The sequence below is a fragment of the Pyxicephalus adspersus genome, chromosome 9, assembly GCF_032062135.1.
Source record: "Pyxicephalus adspersus chromosome 9, UCB_Pads_2.0, whole genome shotgun sequence".
Lineage (NCBI taxonomy): Eukaryota > Metazoa > Chordata > Amphibia > Anura > Pyxicephalidae > Pyxicephalus > Pyxicephalus adspersus.
This window is the reverse complement of record NC_092866.1, coordinates 12298641-12317744: the sequence shown is the minus strand read 5'-3', so window position 1 is coordinate 12317744 and position 19104 is coordinate 12298641. Positions and strand designations below refer to the sequence as shown.

Sequence of the window (19104 nt, the reverse complement as noted above, 5' to 3'; positions counted from 1 at the left end):
CAATAGAACCGCCGCCAAGGGGTCGCAAACACCCAGCACAATGATTGTGATGAGTGAAGTCACATTGGGAATAAAACGACTGTCAAGCTGGTCCATTCGCAAGTCACGGCAAAGGACTGAGATTCCCATCAACAAACTCTCACCTGTAGCAGGATGGGCGCCCCGAGGCCTCACATCCGCAGACAGGCTCTCTTAATAATGTAAAGTTAATTAGACGCCACTTGCTGATTTGACGGGCTAATTAAATTCTGCTTTTACGGACGTTTCTTTCGACAGTTTTTATTTTAAAGGCAAATTAGAGGCAAGAGAGAAAGGGATGAAATGAGACGGGGAATTCGGACGATTAGCAGCTATTAAGTGCAATTTAGTGCCTCCTTTTATCCTGCTGAATGATGCAGAGACATTAAAATGAATACATAGAGATCACGGCTACTGGAAAACACATTCAAGAGAACCCCAAGGTCTAAATATATATTAAAGGTCTAACGTATGAAGTTCAGCACAGCAAAGGGTTCCTCTACTGAAGTGTCTCTCAACCAGGGTTCCTTCAGAGGTTCCTAGGGGTTCCCTGAGCAATGAGCAGTTTGGATCTTTCAGGTTCTCAAGGGTTCTCCTTGTGTCCTAGTACAAAGTTGCAATGTACAGTCCAATTACTGCAGCAGAGGAGACTTAGAAAATGCTTCTCCCTGCCTGCAGAAGACTCATTATCATTATCTAAGCTTAGGTAATGTTGCAGGCTGGAGCTTGAAGACTTTTTTTTTAAAGGCCTCTAGGTGATGCATTTCAGTTTCTCAACTTTTTTTTAACATGGGGGAACCCCTTGAAATAACTTTCCGGATATGACTATATCTACAGCTTACAGTATAATAGTGTGATGGTCAGTGGGAAGAATGTTTCTTACATTGCTGGCCAATGGGAAGAATCTTACCCTTACAGATAACCAAAAAAGATCATTGGTGTCACCTAAACTAACCTGAGAGGTGCTCATTGCTCAAGGAACCCCCAGCAGCCTCTGGTGAACTCTGGTTGAGAAACACTGCTCTACTGTATCTGTACTGAAAGGAGAAACACCTCCTCCTTCCCATCTCCATAACGGTTCTGTAGTCCACAAGGAGAACTGGGCAAGGTCTTTGACAGAGTGTCCCAAAAACGTCAGGGAACGTGTATCAAAGGCTCCAGAGAAAGAGAGTAGTTATGTGTATGTAGGTTTTTAGAAGGAAAACCAGGGACTTTAGGTTTTACTGAGAAAGGAGCCAGAGGGTTCCAGGCTGTGAAGGGAGCCAGAGGGTTCCAGGCTGTGAAGGGAGCCAGAGGGTTCCAGGCTGTGAAGGGAGCCAGAGGGTTCCAGGCTGTGAAGGGAGCCAGAGGGTACCAGGCTGAGAAGGCAGCCAGAATCTGTTCCAGGCAGGAGAAGGCAGCCAGAGTGGGTTCCAGGCTGCATGAGAGGGGACAGAGCTTCAGGAAAGCCAGTGGGCAAACAGGACTTGTGTGAGTGAAACAGTGTTAATATTGAGTGTTAGAGAGACAGGGCACCCAGTGAGGTAGCTAGATGCCCAGCCGGGCCACTGTTTGTTATTTGTTGTGAAGTGCTAGAGAGTGTGCTGCAACACCGGCCTAAAGAAATAAATACTGCGGTTATTTTGGACTTTAGGAGTCTGCTGCCTATTATCTGCCCTGTAAGCATCCCATTACCATGAGCAACCCCTAGTAATATACCGCAGCCCACTGGTTGAGATATGACATTGTAGTGTACAGATAATAAGAAAGAAGAGTAGATTGCTAATCCTTCCTCCAGGAACATAAAATGCTGCCGATTGATACAATCAAATATATAGAGAAAAAAGTCGGGTTTTTTGTTTCCGCAATTCAAAAATGTCTTTGATATCCAAATAAACATACAATAGTGATGAATTAACATTCACCAAGAACAAAGTGATATACAATCATAAATTGGTAAACTCATTGGGAAGTAGGACCGGTTATCTATAGCTGGTTAAATAGAAGCAGGCATAATGTCTCATCACCCGACGCGTTTTGGTAACATTCTCTATATATTTTTAATTTCAGTGCACAGGACAGCATTGGGTTCCTACCAGGATCAACAGGTATTTTTGGAACCTTATCAAGAGATATAACAAAACCCCTTTAAATGGTATATGTAACAGGCTATAAAGGAGCAAAAGAGAAAAGTTCATTGTTGAGGTTTACAGAAACTTAGTTACTTAGTTAGAGGTATAAAGTCTTTTGGCCCGACACATTTCACATATATTTCATATATATTTGATTGTAATGCATGGGACAGCATTGAATTCCTAGCAGGATCGACAGGTATTTTTGGAACCTTATCAAGAGATAAAATGCTGATAAAAACAAATGCATACGTATATGTAACAGGTCATAGGGGGGCAAAAGAGAAAAGTTCCATGTTGAGGTTTACATGAATTAGATGGAGGCCCCACAGAAAAGGTTCACAGCCGTGTTCATGGTAAGGGTTTACATAGACTTACAATACAGCAATGGACGGTACTCTGTCCCTGGAGTGCCACTTCTGTTCCTGCACCGGCTTGTGCTTGGTGCTAAGACCTTCTTTGGCCAATTCTGTGCAATCCATTGCGTGACCCGGGGCCACAAATCAATGGAATTGGCCCTATTAGCCCAGCGTCATGCTGGCGAATGTGTCCCTGTTAATGGATTTCTATAAATCAGCTATAATCTTTAAACTTTGTGGACGTTTCTTATCTGCTCCTCTGTCACTCTGAGATATTTAATTGGTTTGGGAATAAGTGGGGGGACTTGGAGCCACCTTCTTGATTAAATAAGATTCTCACCGGCACTGTGAGCCTGACAATTGTAAAGAGACCTCTGGATATAGCGTGTGCTGAGAACGTTAATTGGAGACACTTCCTCTGCATACTAAAACTGCTATAAATGCCGACAGCGCAGCGCCAACTGAACAGCCGTACAAAGGAAAGTTGGTTTTGTAAATACAGAAACATTTTAAAAGAAATTAAGTTCAAATAATGCAATAAATGCCAAGTATCTGATCTCTGTTCCTTTTAGCATGGTATTTGTCAGTACACATGTAGCAAACCTGATTGGCTTCCAGCCTTGCTCCTTCCTCTCCCGGTCTGAGTGCTGCTACATAGGAGATTTATGGCAAATTTTGGCACCTACATAAATGGAATTAAAGCCTAACTCCAGCTTTGCCTTTCTTATTGCACACCAGTAGGTATTGCACTTCTGTACTGAAATTATTAGCCCTTTTTAGCCTGCACACTTGGACTTCCACACAACAAGCATTAGAAGCTGCTATCTAGATATCTTTAGCCAACCTCATTTCAAGGATCCTGATCCTGTTCCTCCATATCTATGTTGTCCTGACCCTCTCCTTTGAGCCATCTGCTTTCTGTCCGGTAAATCATTTTGTCTCGACTTTTTAGAATTTGTCCTAAAATGTGCTGATACAGAGTGTGAGAGGCAATGTTGTGACCTGAGAAATCCTCTGTCCTTGCCAAAGTTTACAAATTTGCTGTCTTTCCGTTGTTGTTTTTTCCCACAAAGGCTTCGTCTAAACTTTCTCTCAGTGGGGTCACGAAGCAGCTCAGTGAGCCTTATAACCATGTGCACAGGTTGTACCACCTGTGCCAACAATGTGCCTGCACTAGCACAGACACAATACAAGGGAGCTGAGGTTCATGCATTATTGTGCTGTCTGTAGTGTCAAAGGAGAACTGATAACAAAGGTTAATGAAAAAGTGTTTGGGAGACAATTTGAGCATGAGTAAAGAGGTATGGAGCAGATTATTCTGATTTTAGTAACTGGTTGAAATAATGGGTTACCTTCACATTATTTTGCAAGATGCAGAGATAAACAGGGTGAAGTGCGGAGTTATGGAGAGACATCCCTATCGTCCCTACACTGCCACTTCCCTTTCTTCTAATTGGTCACTGGCCACAGAGACTGGCAGAGACTTTGGACTCCAAGATAGATCTTTTGCAGCCTCTGTAATGACCCTACAGGAGCTAAGAAGAAGAATTACACATTATAAAGTCAAGTAATTAAAACATCTACAAAGGCACATTACATGGGGGATGGGAAGGTATAGGGGTACTTTCAAGGTGGGCGGTGGGAAGGTATAGGGGTACTTTCAAGGTGCTGACTTTGATACCAAATATTTCATAAAACTTGAAGCTGACTACCAAGCAGACATAAAACACAAATAATAAAGTTTCGCATTCATTATTGAATTATTAAATGTTTTTTAGTAAGCTCCGGAGTGAAAAAAATACCCCACTTTAGATGAATGAAGATGACACAGAGTCCTAATGAATAAAAATGAGAATTTCCAGCGCTGGAGCTTTTGTGTTTCCTGTCTGCAGCTACAACGCAATAATTCAATAAAGCTTCATTACCAAACAAATCCACCTGATGTTTATAGACGATGGGAGGAATCTGGAAGGACGCCCAGGTTACCCCGGTCAGTCTTGTAAGATAGAAGCTCAAGTATGGATTCCTCTTCTAATACAAGATGAAAGTGTAGGGGGGGGGGATTAGTGGTGAATCATCAGGTCTGCTAATGTCATTTCAATTAAACTGAATTTTGTGACCGCACTGAGCAGCAAAAATTTTTAAGTTTTTACAGTAAAGTTAGTAGTGGGGGGCAGTGCAAGCTGTGCTTAATCGTTAGAGACAATGTATTAACTCTTCCACTGGTGTCACGGATGATCAGCATGTGTTGGCTAACAAGAACTCTATGGGCTCGAATTATAAATTATTCCCCCTGTCAATTCCTCTGAAATTGTTTCTACAAGTCTCCTATTAAAACAGTCACTTGTTCTGCCATCTACTGGCCAGTAGTCAAAAGTGCACAGCTATCACAATAGTAAATCAATAGGGAAGAAATGAATTTTATGAGCGATTTAAAATGGGGATATATATGGATTTATAAAGTGGTGAATAAAACATTCACCAAACATTCTCTGCTGCGGAATCAATCACTGCCAATGAAAGTGCATGGATCTAGAAGATTTCTAGGAACCTTATTACTAATTGGCATTACTGCTATACATAATTTAAAGGTTTTGATTTAGTATTTTGTTTTTTATGGCCTGTTTTTATTATATGCTGACAAATACACACAAATAGAAGATTTTGAATATAGAATCTGGTTAAATATTTTGAAATTCAGATGAAGATTTCAGCCTAAAAATGGCAATGTTCACCTGCAGGCTGAAGTCTTTTATTTATGCCAATGGGGATGCCAGCCTGGGGCTTAGTGTTTGAAGCTGTAATTGGATCGCTCGAACATTGCCATATGGGGGGAGGCAGACCAGCTCCCTCTTTTATGCTACATGCTACCCCCTCCCAAAAAAAACTAAAAGCCCCATTCTGGTAAGCCTGAAAAGCCTGATAGCGCTCCAAGGCTGAAGAAGATAGACTATCATGGGAGAACTTGGGTAATCAAGCAAACCTGGAAATTTTCGGGTTTGTTGGATCGCCCAGGTTTACGCATATCTATCATATATATCATATATCAAGTCTATATTCTCCAGTCTTAGGAAGTTTTATTAAATCCCAAATTTAAAAGTACAACCCTGCGTAATATGTTGGCACTTTATAAATCCTCTTTATTAATAATAATTATAAATCAGGGCCTCTGAAGTAAAGTAACGAAGCGGGAGGGTCAGCAGGACATTCAAGCAAATAGTATAGACTCATTTAGAAGGATTACCTGTAGAAGTTTGCATTGTCACCCTCCTTTAAGTTTACGTACTTTGAGCCTGGCACTATGCCTCGTGAAAATAAAGATCCATGACAGCCCTGCCTTAGCAGAAGCGAGTTGAATGTTGCTAGCAATGATTCAGCCAGGAAGATTGAGGACATCTAGTGGCAGTTAGGAAGTACTGCAGTGGACAGCTCTAGATAAAAATGTGCATTCAAGCGACTTCTCTACTTTAAATTTATTAGGTTATTGTATTTTTCTGTTTTAAGACTTCATATTTTTGCATAAACCTAATTATGACTATTCTCAGCTTTATATTTATAAAATAGCTAAAAACACAGTAAAAGGATTAGTTTCCATTAGCATATGCTTAGTTCTCCATCCCTGCGGTATGCTGCAAACACAATTTGTCTTCCTCTATTCCTCGGTGAGTTTGCTGAACAATACTGAGAACAAATTCATTTGTCTTGTGGATACAATTTCCTTCATGCTGAATCCTTTTCTACCATCTGCCAAAATAGCATATCGAATTGAAGCCGAGAGCAACTGCCTTCCACCGATTAATTGGCCCATTCCCGAGTATTGTTCTCAAATCAAAGGGTTTGTTTGAGTCCCTGCTAAAGATTTCAGATTGGCAGAGCACAGAATTCTGCGTCTTTACCGCCAATTAAACTCTGTCCTGTCCTGGAGACAGAAACGCCTTTTCAGCTCTAATCAAGCGATGAACTTGTGGCACGTGTACAAGTCGGACCCGAATATTCCATGCAAATTGTCAGATTTCTCTTGATCAGCGTTGTTTGTATGAAAAGAAGCCTACTGATACGGGGGCTTCGATTCTCCTCATTTGCACATAGCAGCTTGACACACAACAGAGAATTAGAGGAAATTATCTGAGAGCGACATTGAGCCTTAGTTTACAGATTTTAAGTTGCAGGGAGAAAAATAGCAGAAATCAAGATAGAATTATCTAAATATGACTTCAAGTCTTAATCAAGTCCTCCCCGTGCCTTTATCAGGACGGTCATGTGACATGATGGGTCCTATTCTTCAAGCAAGCAGGCCTATTAACTCCTTGTACTCACTGTATGTTCTCAGTCTTCCAGGTCAGATAACAATGGGAGATGAGGACATCTTGTGGCATAAAGGGGTATTGCAAGGAGCAACACCAATTAAATTTTATTGTTATTATTATTATGAAACAGGATTTATATAGCGCCAGCATATTACGAAGCGCTGTACATTAAATAGGGATTGCAAATGACAGACCAATACAGACCATGATACAGGAGGAAAGAACCCTGCCCCGAAGAGCTTACAATCTAGTAGGTGGGGGAATTATTTATTATGGTTTTTTTATTTCTACTTGAGGCATGAAAAAAAAAATAATTGTAGCCCGGGGGGGGGGGGGGACATTCCAACAGTAAATTAAATGTAATGGCAACTTTTTTTGTTCTGGATAAAGTAAGAAGTTTTTGTGTTGATTTATCCTGATGACCATTATCACAGTGAGGGGGAAATCCAATCATGAGAAGATGTCATCAGAACAAAAGTTAGGGAAACTTCAGACCTGCAGAAAGATAGAGTGATCCTGCGCGGCTGACTATAGTTGGCACCTTCCCAGTCATTTGGCCACTTGCACCACAGCAGAGATTTTTTAAGAAGGAAACTTTGCAGATTGGTTCAGTAACACTCATTGCTGCCCCCATTCATTCTCAATGGGACTGCTGCAGGTTAAAACTACATGTTGATAGAACAGTAACTGCACCACAACCGGACCACCTGTCTAAGCATTTCCTTAAAGCATATGTAAACCCAAAAAAATAAAATCTCATAAAACTTTCACATGTTCCTGCAATATCAAAAAGTAGTTGTTTGAAAAATTGCTATCAGTTATCTGGCAATCCCACCAGGGTTCTTCTTGTAATGACAACACTCCTTTTTCTTCCAATTGTGTTCCGAAGTTGTCATCACAAGCAGGAGCGGACATAGAGAACTGCAAAGTGTACCACTGCACAAGGGCCCCGGACCCCTATAAGTCAGTTAGGCAAGGGGGGCCCCAGGTCCATTCTGCACAGGGACCCTCTGTTGACTACGTCCATCACTGATCTTAAGCCCCTGATGGAAGTGGATGTTTCAACACACATTGCACAGGCATGATCTTTTTTTGCCACTATAAGGGAAACCCACCCTGGGCAATGCTATGCAGCCACCACTAGAGGGCGTGTAGGTGGGCAGGTGGCTGCAGAACATTACCAGCCCTGAGATAGAACAAATGATGAAAACATTTTTTATATTTTTAAAAATAGGGATTGTTGCCATTGCTTTAGGAAACCAATTATTCATTTTAACACAATGGATGATATCACCATGCAAAGAATGAGGTCACTTTACCCGTCACATGAAATCTTATAATATTAAAAATGTATAAATGTAATAATAATGTATTAAACAATCTCCCTAATTGGTGACTATGATACGTCTACTCCATAAAGTTTCTTTTCCAGCCATGCTGGAAGTGATAGAGGCAGAACAAAGTCTCCGATCCGCCATGGCAGGGAGGCGCTATCTCACAGCGCTGCATAAAACGCCTCAAATTGAAAGGGGAGTAAAGGGGATTTCACTGAAATGAGACAGAATAAATTATTTTCCGCTGGCTGGGGTTGCCCAGGACTCTGGCAGATGGGATTTAATGCTTGCCGGATGTCTGCCTTAACTTGCAAGTTGCAAAATATCATTTTTTTTCTGTCCCTCTAAAACTCCATAAAGTCTTTTTAACATGACAAAAATCTGCTGGGAGTGAATACGAGCAGAGGCTGGAGCTGAGATTAGAAAGGTTTTATCAAACTCTCTCAGGGGAGCAAAGGCACCCCTCAAAAAGAAGAATGTTTCCAGGTCACCGAGCTGGCGCCCCCTACTGAAGGGAGAGATATGACAAGTGATGACATGCCAGGCTGCGACCGTCCTCAGATGACCCCAAACGTGGACGTGCGCTGCAACAAATATTATACCACAATCTGCGATGTTCTAAAGAAGATTAAAGAAGAAGCAAGTGGCATCGGAATGGGGACAACGGGGTCACAGTTATATTACTGACATTTTTAAAGGGGAACAAACAGAATCCATTATCACCAGGACAAGCTTTATTCATGTTCCCAGATATCCATCTGCTCCCTATACCTCACATGTGTAAAAAATGTAGAAAATACATATACAGCAAATGTTATTTAGGACAGAACTAAACTTAACTAGTAAAACATTGCAAGCAGGTAGGTTATTTATTGCAAAAAAAACATGAGATGTCCCTTCTGAATTAAATTAACTTACATGCTTTATTGCAATTTTTTAAATTACACTCAGTCCTCAGTCCATAGCATTTTCTGCCTTCTTCCCGGGTCTTTTTCCAGGTCCCTGATCATTAGCTACTTGATTGGCCAGCTCATCATGATGTACCTCCTGCACATGTGCACAAGAGTTCATCCAATCCTAGCAGGAGTATGCTGGGATACCTGCAGTCGTATACTGAGCTACTCAATGTTCAGTAAAGAAAAGATTGTGAACATGCAGGTAAGTTTATTATATTAAAGAAAGGCCATCACCTGTAATGCAAAAATTAACTATCCTGCTTACAATTTTTTCATACGTTTAAATCTAACTCTGGGTAAACATTTCAGTCATCTACACGTTGTTCTATGGACTATATTTCACATATGTAGCATAGTTTTTTTATATTTATTAATTTAAAAAAAGACAGATCTAGCTGTAATACCTCCTCTCTGCAACAGTCCCTTGCAGTATTCAAATTCCACCACTAGATGTCCCCAGTCCTCCAGGGTAAAGGACACTCAGCTCTGTCCATACAAGAGTGATCTGTTCTAAAGTTCTTGTATGGGTCCCTCCAATATCCATAAACTAAAGATAAACTCACCTCCCCTCGCTCCTTCAGTGGTGCCGATATCCTCACCTGGGCCTTTTTTGGGTTCTTCGCCCGCCGTGGAATGACTTATTTTGACACATGTGCACTAGTATTAATTCATTCTAGCACCGAGTTATGCCCAGAATGTAAACTAAGCTGCTCACACAAAGTTCAGTTTACATTCTAGAAAAGTTTGTACACAAAGTCTATATACATTGCCTGACCCTTCTCCTTCCATGTAAGGTTAAAATATGTGTAAACCCCATTGGTGAATGTCTCTTATTTGCTTCCTTCCAGTCTAAATATACTATTAAAAGTGTTTTGTTATATCGGTTCAAAAAAAGCAAAAATATTCTGAGCGGATAACTACCTTGCTTGTGCACAAGGAGGGATTATGGAGATGAGGATAGGGCTGTGGATTTGTAATCCTTCAGAAATAAAGTAATCAGGGCTGACACCATGTGCATAGGAGTTCAGAGCTGTGTTGTCATGTCAAAAAGGAATATAGGAGCATGCTTTATTTCTGGCATATCAACAGTTAATGTTCTGTACTTAAAGCAGATTTATCATCACATTGGCTATGATTTTTAAATATTGGAAAGGATGTCTTTTTTGTTTTACTCTTTTGGGAGGTCTTCCTCTTCCATCTTTACTTTAATGGGCCTTATATATTCAAACTCTCCAAGGCTGGAGAGGATACTTTTTCATCAGTGAGGCTGGTTGATCCTGCAAACCTGGAATAGATCTGGTCCAGAATTAAAAACAATTGCTAGTATATATCAAATGACATAGAAGAAATACATTCCAGGTTTGCTGGATCACCCAGCTTCACTCATGAAAGTGTTGGAGAGCCTTGGAGAGCTTTAATAAATCAGGTGCAGAAGAGACCAGAACAGAGGAAAACCCACAGCTTCCTTGGATATTTGCGTCACCAGGAGGCTGCAGGTTGTTTGTTGTGTTGTGCGTATGCTTGTTATCGAGCATGCGTCATCAAGGGCTTTCCTCCCATGTAAAAAAAGTTGCATGAGCAGTAAGATTAGCACTCATTTTATTACATTTAGAGGAAGATGCATCACCTGTGCAAGTTTGTGTGGCATGAGGAAGAACCCAGAAAAAAAAAAAGATGGCGGTGCTAGAGGGAACGGTGAGCGCCGGAAAGATGAAGAAAGCCAAGACGGTGTGTGCACGGTTTGTGGATGGATCAATGGCTTTGCATAGATAAAAGTAAATTAATTTTTCTTTATAGTGAAAGTTCTGCATGAAAGGAATAAAACATGGCAAAGTAGAGATTGCTCCCCTGCATTCTTTACCCCTATAATTAGATATTATATAACCAAGTGTAAAGGTTTCGAGTGGCTCTTTACAGCACAGTTCTATCTAGATATAGTAACCACTTGGAGACAGCACTAGGGCAATAGTATAACCGGGGGTAAGCAAAAATCTACTCTAGGGTCCTGGGCATCTTAATTAGGATGGAATAAGGCCCTAGGCAAAGTAGCTGCTTTGCCCTTTCTACCCTTTTGATTGATGGCAGGCACAGAGAATCTGCCCCATTCTCAATGTCTGTACTGGCATAGATCGGACCCAAATCCCTACGCTTAGCCCTTCCCCTGTAATGTGCCAGGAAGGTGCCCAATTTTTGCAAATCCACTCTCTTCAGGTTGTAGCTGCCCCCTTCCTGGGCATCCAATCAGGCTTTGCATCTCCGCCACTGCTGGTGCTGTCATCATTTTTACATCTTCAATAGCGGAACAAGTTGTTTTGTGAAATATCCAACTGGTTCCTGCACTGGTGGGGGGTAAATATTCCATCACCCGCAGATGACGAATGAGTTAAGCAGCCTTTGAACCTTCTGGAATGAATGCTACATAGTAATCAGCAATACCGCCAAAGCCAAATTTTGATTTCCGCTCCCCTTTCACTTGTGTTAATGATATGCATAATTCAGAGGAGAAGCTTGACAGTAATTAGACCAAAACAATGCTGTAAGTAAAAATTTTTGATGTTTCCTAATTTATGCCCTCAATCAGGGATGAAGAATGACGCAGCGCTCTGCCACCACCCTCAGCATCCTGCTGGAAATGCAGGGGGATTTGGAATGGTCTTACAGCACCACTTGGTGGTATTTAAGGGAATCTTTCTTGGGGGTAATATTGGGGAGCTGCCATTGGTGACAATTTTATTAAACACCAATTGCCTGCCCTGTAATAAATTGGTGACCTACAAGGCAAAGGATCAGCATGACACCCAGGCAAGCAGTCCGGAGATTTCTCTTAATAAAATCTTCTTATAGATGAAAACCATAAATGACCAAACAGCCGGAACGCATGTGCCACAATGATTGCCATTTTCATCTGTCATTGCAATTTTTCTCTCCCATTGGTTTAAAATTGGCCAATGTACCCATGGCATTGACCCCACTGCCTGCTGGATTCAGCAAGAACCTTCGGGAGCCTTCAGAACTTTCTAAAAGCAATTTACAAGATAGGTGCATATGTAGCACGGCATTATCAAAAGGAAATGACAGCCAACTCTAAAAACCAAGATGGCGGCATGGGTTGGAGCATGCAAAGCAGTGGTATAGAAGAGGACAGTGGGCATTTGATGGATATATAAATATTTTTCCTATAGATAAAGCTGTGGGAAAAACAAGGGAGGACCTGAAAATTCGTTTTTTTCGGGAGGAGGTGACCTTGCCCGCCTTGCCCTTGTTTCTCACAAACTCCCTACCCACAACACTCCCTACTGCCCACCTAGTACCTGATCTATGGGTATCCCTACACCAAAGCTCTCTGTTCTCCTTTGGGGGGAGAACCTGGGGGCCACAACCTGGTGTTCTTCCTTCAGCAAAATAGCCTGGAGACAGCTAGGGCCACTGCAGCATCACCCTAGGGGGGTTCTCTGGCAAAGACAAGAAGACTCCCCAAGTAACCCCATGCCTCCTGCCAGGGGGTATAGCCCTAACACATGTAAAGCGGGGATACCCTTGCTACTCCCATGTTGCAAAGGTAGCCCCAACTGAATGCTATAGCATGCTACATGACAAAATAACCAAACAAACATAAACAAACACATTTTGTTGATGACAGGGTCTCTTTAAGTCATTTTTCATGCTTTGCTGATCGTTACAGCCTGTTATGTCAACTCTCTGCTTTCCAGTAACAATTAACTGGATGGTTTTGCCCTGGGACACACACCGGGAGGCCCCATGGGAACCAATCATGTAACTGCGAGGCAGTTTCCTTAAATCTCACAATTCATACGGCTTACATAATACTCGGTCTGGCAATGGGGAATTGCATCACAGCAACTGCTAGAAGGAAGGCAACAGACCGTATGACGGAGGACAGGAACGTCTTCATCTCTGGGGGTTTCCGGCCAAGACAACCAGGCTGTATGACAACACCATGAAGTACTTCCACCTCCTCCTCCCGTATAATCAGAATTACAAGTTTAGAAAAGTTTTAGCAAATCGTACATCTTGGGAAGTTTGGGAATAAAACTTAAAAAAGGTTTACGATGGCAGACACTTGGAGTCTACGTAAAAGATACTGGGGATTGTCAGTAGACACATAGAACAGAATTCCTATGATAAAGGGGCCCATCTTTAAAGGGAAATTGTTACTTTTACCATAAAAAAGTGTGGTTCAAAAGGGCCCCCCCCACCCGCGTTATATTCACATGGCCAGCTAAAAAATTCAACCAAGAACTCAACATTTTGTCCAGCAATTTTGCTCATCCCTACTATGCACTGGCTTTGTATAGGTTACATGCTCCCCACCCAGACCCAATAATCCATGTCATGGTCAACTGACACAAAGACCTTTACCACAAAGATAATCGTTGTAACCATTAAGTGTTACAAAGCACCTGTAGTGTGAAGAAAAGGGATATGGGGGACCTCAACCCATAATACTATCTCATTTTTTTCAGCGTAGTGCTCCAATTATTGGCCAATGACCAGGCTGGATTGTCATCACATGGAGATGGACAGTGTACGGTCACAAGTAGGGCTCTAAAGGTTGGTGCAGGTGTCACACTTAAAGGAGATGAGGCCTCTAGAGGGCCCTATGGCTTCCATGGAAGTGGTTTGGGCCCCGAAAAGGGCCAAGGCGCAGAATTTCATTAGCAACCAGGTCTTCTCCAGAGCCTCTAGTGGTGAGGATGCAACATCTGTGAGGTTGGCTGATGGTTACTGCCAAGTTGGGGCCTTGGGCACACCAGGGTGAGCAGGATGATACATGGTACCAAATCACTAGAGGGAAGAATTGTCAAGGAAGGCTGGCATTGAGGCAGGCAACAAGCAAGAATAGTCAGGGACAAGCCAGGGGCCAAGAATCAGAGATCCAGAAAATAGACTCTGGTGACACGGGGGTCACCACAGACACAGGGAACACAGTAGACACTGGAAGCAACAGGGGTCACCTCAGACAGAAGAAAACTGAAACAGCACAAGGGAACAGACTGGGCAATAATGGGTTAACACAATAACTGGACAGGGAAAGCACTGAATTATTCAACAGATGTAGAGGAAATGGTCAGCAGAGCTAGGGGGCTCACCACTAATGGAGACACCGTGCACAAACGATGAGTGCTGGTAGGCCGGAAGTAGGGGCGATACTAAATAAATCTGGAAAAGCAGGTGTGCCTGAGCTTAGAACCGCCCAGAAGAAATAAGTGTGACAGCAGGAACATGATAAAGGTAGGTATTGACTACATTTGCTCCTGTTAATGGCCAATGGCCAGGCTGGAATTTGGTCACATGGGGATGAGGGAAGTACAGTCACATGTGGACCTCAAAAGGTTGGTGCAGAAAGTCATTGATGCAGAAATAAGATAAAGGTAGGTATAGACTACATTTATGTTCCTAGTCACAAAGGTAAAATATGGGAGAACCCAATCCCTGGTACTCCTCCACTTTTCGTAGGATAGTACTCCAATTATTGGCCGAAAACCAGTTGGGATTGTCGTCACATGGAGATGGGGGGTGTACAGCCACATGCGGAGTTCTAAAAGTGCAAACTTGTACAGAGGTTTTTCAGGATGGGGTGGGTGCAGTAGGAGGTTGGTGCAGGAATAAAGGTGGGTATAGATAAAAACAAATTCCAAGACACAAATGGGACTTTCAAGCCATCTCAATCAAAACATACTAAACTGTTTAAATCTGAACAGTAAAAATCAAACATTTATTTATTATATACTTAAAAAAAACTTTAAAAATACATTAGGTAGTCCTTAAAATTGCTATTCCAAAAAAGGTGTCAGGTTGTTTGTGATTCTACGCATTTCGCAGAACATGGTTCGCTTCTTCAGGAATCAGTGAGACATAAATGAATTAATAAATTCATAAATAAATTAATAAATGAATGGTTACTGCAGACAGTCCAGGGATGCTTTCTCAAATATGATTCGGGTATTAGTCAGATCAAGGCAACAACATAGACAAGCGACAAGCCCCCCAAAAAAGAGGGGGGGTCACCTCCAGGCTAATCTCTAATTAATATATGAAAAGCTAACTTTTATAAACTCAACAGGAAATACCCAGGACGAAATCCTTAGGGGAGGGCACATTATAACAAGCTAGCTATAGATATTCCTAGTCATAAAAGTAAAACTGTTAGCACCCCATATTTTGGAAAAGGAAAAGGGGGAACCCCAACCCATGGTTTAAGGGTTTCAGGGTAAAAGGCATAACCAACAATATCCTTTGGTTTACTCCATGTTGTGCACTTGGTGAAGGTATAATGGGATGTTGAAGTGCAATTTTTTATCACTTCAATGGGCTCATTATCTAATGCTGATTCTGCTGCCTAAAATACAGCCAACCACTAGAGGGAGAACTTGCAAGCCCCTACAAAACTATATTTATCATTATAAAAATATGATACAACGTCATCACAAGATAATGTCTACAACAATTACATAAATGAATGATTGCCTTCTCAATAAAGCTCTACGTAAGGAAGCAATGTGACACCCAGCGTGGGATGTCGCACGTCAGTTTGTATCTGTGGTCACTGCTGTCACAATCTGGCCAATGTCCTAATTATTGGGTAACAATGTACACAGTGCTCGGTCTCAGCAACATTCGGTGCCCTATTTCAGTACAGACGGAAGCTGGCACAAGCATTGAGTAGGAAATTAAATCGGCCATTGTGACTGTTTTTTTTTTTTTTTTTTTTTTTTAAATGACATTTAAACTCCTAACCACAGTACGGAGGTATAGGAACCACATTGCATGACCGGAAATTGTATTACAAATAATAAAAATGTAAGGCTGAAGCATCACTAAAACCTCATGTGAACCTCTGGGGAAGGTAAAGCTTCCAAAAAAGTCACCCGGAATGCTGTCACAATGGGTCAGGAGAGGAAGTCTGCTTTCTTTCTAGAGATTTCCTCCCCCATTCTGCTGAATAGTACATAGCAAAGAATATTTGTTCAATCATTTAACCCTTCACCTGCTAGATCCAAAAATTTGGCCATAAAAGCCAGCAGTCCTGCCATGACAGTCTGTACCCAGGCACTTATTTTACAAGGTGACAATGGTTTCCAGGTCTGCTTCGGTGTTGTCACCTTGGTACTCTCTCCAAATATAAAATACAGAAAGCCCTGCCAATACACATAGGGGGCTATTTATAAAGCAGTGAATCTGACATTCACTAAAACATGAATCTTCCAGGTTCTTGTGTTTCAATGGCAGGAATTGATTCTCCACCATCATATACATCCTTTGAGCAGAATAGCACTTACTGAGACTCAGAATCCCTGGAATCTGTCACCAAGTAGGTTGTGGCAAAGGACCCACTGCCCAGCTTCCGGTGAATACAATATCTCTTCATTAGGACCGATCCAGGGGTGAATCCACTTTGGCACAATGCCGTGGTTGTTTGTTTGTCGAGGGTCAGGTCCATCTGTAACAAAAGTATAATTCATGTATAGGAGAAATATGGAGGCTGCAGACCTCAATATACTGGAGGGCTGACATTTGTTTCTTAATACTTTATCCTTCTTATATCCTTAGGAAGACCAGACTGGGAGCTGAGAAAGCTGCAGGTATTGGCCCTGGCAATGGAGCTTGTATGCCATAGAGCAGCGGTCGACAACCTTTCGGACCTCAAGGGCCAGTGAATTCATAATTTTAAATCCTGCGGACCATTAATATGAATTTTTTTTAAAAAAGATAAATACATTTGTAAAATAATGATCTTCCTAATGGTGCTGACAAGGACTGTGGAGGTTCTGATTCATTGATCGGCTCATGGTTAAGTGAAGTATTACTATTGTTACTATTATCATTAGTTGTATTATCTTTGGTATTACTAAAGGAAAGGTAAAATATTTGTTTGCTTTTCTCACTCATTATGGGTTTATTTCATTCCAATCCAAGACCAAACAAGAAATAACTGTTATCAAAATCAAACTATTGGATGCCATGTCCAAGGTCATACTTACCTAAAAGAGCATCTGAGAAATAAACAAATAAAATAAAACAATCAGATGAGAGTTGGTATTGGCGGAGCGGGGTGACTGTTGTAATGGTGTATGAAGTGTACGGCTCGGCAATGGTCGCCTCATACAACTTAACACTACACTTACGTCACGCTGCGCCTCCCTTGTTTTTCCGTCTTTAGTACAGTCCGTGAATTTAGTGCAATATGAAGGCGAAAATTGTCATTCAGAATATAAGAATTCATTAGAAATTATTTTTGTTTTTTTATTAATGAAACATAAAAATTGCAAATAATGTCCAAATTTTTCTGTGGACCACCAAACTTTTCTTGAGGACCACCAGTGTTAGTGTTGGCCACCGCTGTGTTGGTGTACAATATATGTGTGTTAGTCTATACAAGTATAAAAACTAAAGCTTCACACGGTTTAAGACCAAATCCAAGCACCCCTTCTATCAATTGCAGCCCCAGAGAAGGTGGAGTCCTGGCTGATTGCCCATTTTGCCCTAGCCAAATACCAACCCTGAATAAATGGGTTGCATTGGTGCCCGGAAATAGGATGGTGGCCGGCCAGCAATGGCTACTCTTCTCCTCAATCTCTTCTTTTTCTTTTGCAGGAGGAAGGTGATCCCCATGTAAAGTTTTGCTGTGGTGCCCACTAAATTCTAGTTACACCTCTAACTGTAACAATATGAAGTAACCTAACAATTCAAGCATCTGATGGGTAGGACAGAGTGGCACCAGGTACAGAGCCAGGTGACTTGTAAGTGGAAAATCCCTTTAAATTCCTCGCATTACAGATCAGAATGCCAGTTGCAGGTTTAGTGATAATCTCATCCCGTGACCACCTTACCCATATGCGCCCCCATTCCTTCCTGCTGGCTGAAGGTATTAATCCCTATAAATGATTGCATTTCCCTGTACCAGCTGTGCCCGCTGTTTGAGGATGATAAGTGCATGAGGAACAGATCAGCCACTTTATACATCTGTCACGCTGTGCAGTGTGCTTATCAGGGATTAAACACAGATTAAATCTGACCCAAAGCAAAGAAAAGTAAAAAAAATAAGTTTGAAGATTCTAAACAATAAATGTGATGCCGGCCAAATAAACAGATTTCTTCTAAGAGTCAGATCCTTTTATATACACGTGAAGGTCACATTGACACCTCTATATGGGAGGTGCGGTGAGATTGCTGGCTTGTCTTGTGCACATTTTACATTGCAGGAGTTACAGTTCATACCTGTTCAGGTGTGTTTTATTGCAGGCATTTTTTTCTAATGCATAGAGTATATCAGCCCAAAGTTGTGTAAACAGCTCACCCTTTGCTTTGTAAATGGGATCTACAAGGTTGTTATAAAACTTTTGTTGATCCTGACAATGTGTTCTTGCAGATGCCTTTCTTGAATAGGCTGACAACACTATCCCACTAGATCCCAATGCTAAAGAGGCGTTGTCACCATTTTGTGTGTACTGCAGGCTGCAGTCAGCTTGATACTAGTTGATTGACAGCTGCTTTGACTTTCTCTGCCACTCCCCCACCTACTAGATTGTAAGCTCTTCGGGGCAGGGTCCTCTCCTCCTATATCACTGTCTGTATTATTCTGTCATTTGCAATCCCTATTTATTGTACAGCGCTGCATAATATGTTGGCACTATATAAATCCTGTTTATTAATAATAACTCACTAAAGACTGGAAAAATAATGGGTGTCAGGAACAAGACATAATAAAACAATGTTAGGGGGGATTCAGAATAAAATAAAAACAGTTGTGGTAATCCTATTGTAAGGCTGCATCATAAATATATATATTATTTTTTTACCTTCCACTTTTTTAGGAGTTAATGAAATAAATGAAAAAGAGGCAGCGAATTTTGGAAACGCACCAGGTCATGTGACCCACGTGGTCCGTCTCATAGGATCTTGTGAGACTGATGTGTCCACCGAATATTCTCATTCGGCAGAGACAATGTGACAGATGGTGAGACATGGGTCACATGACACGAAAATCAGCTGCTGAT

At 41.6% G+C, this 19104-nt stretch overlaps 1 protein-coding gene across 1 annotated transcript in view; it reads right to left on the bottom strand.

The window, feature by feature from the left end:
* Positions 1-16547, bottom strand: part of LOC140338480 (serine/threonine-protein kinase Nek11-like) — a 161017-nt gene extending 144470 nt beyond the window's left edge. Inside the window, exon 1 of the mRNA XM_072422716.1 lies at positions 16387-16547. Within this exon, the coding sequence (XP_072278817.1) occupies positions 16387-16547 (161 nt within the window). The remainder of the gene's footprint in view (positions 1-16386) is intronic.
* Between the last annotated feature and the right edge of the window lie 2557 nt (positions 16548-19104).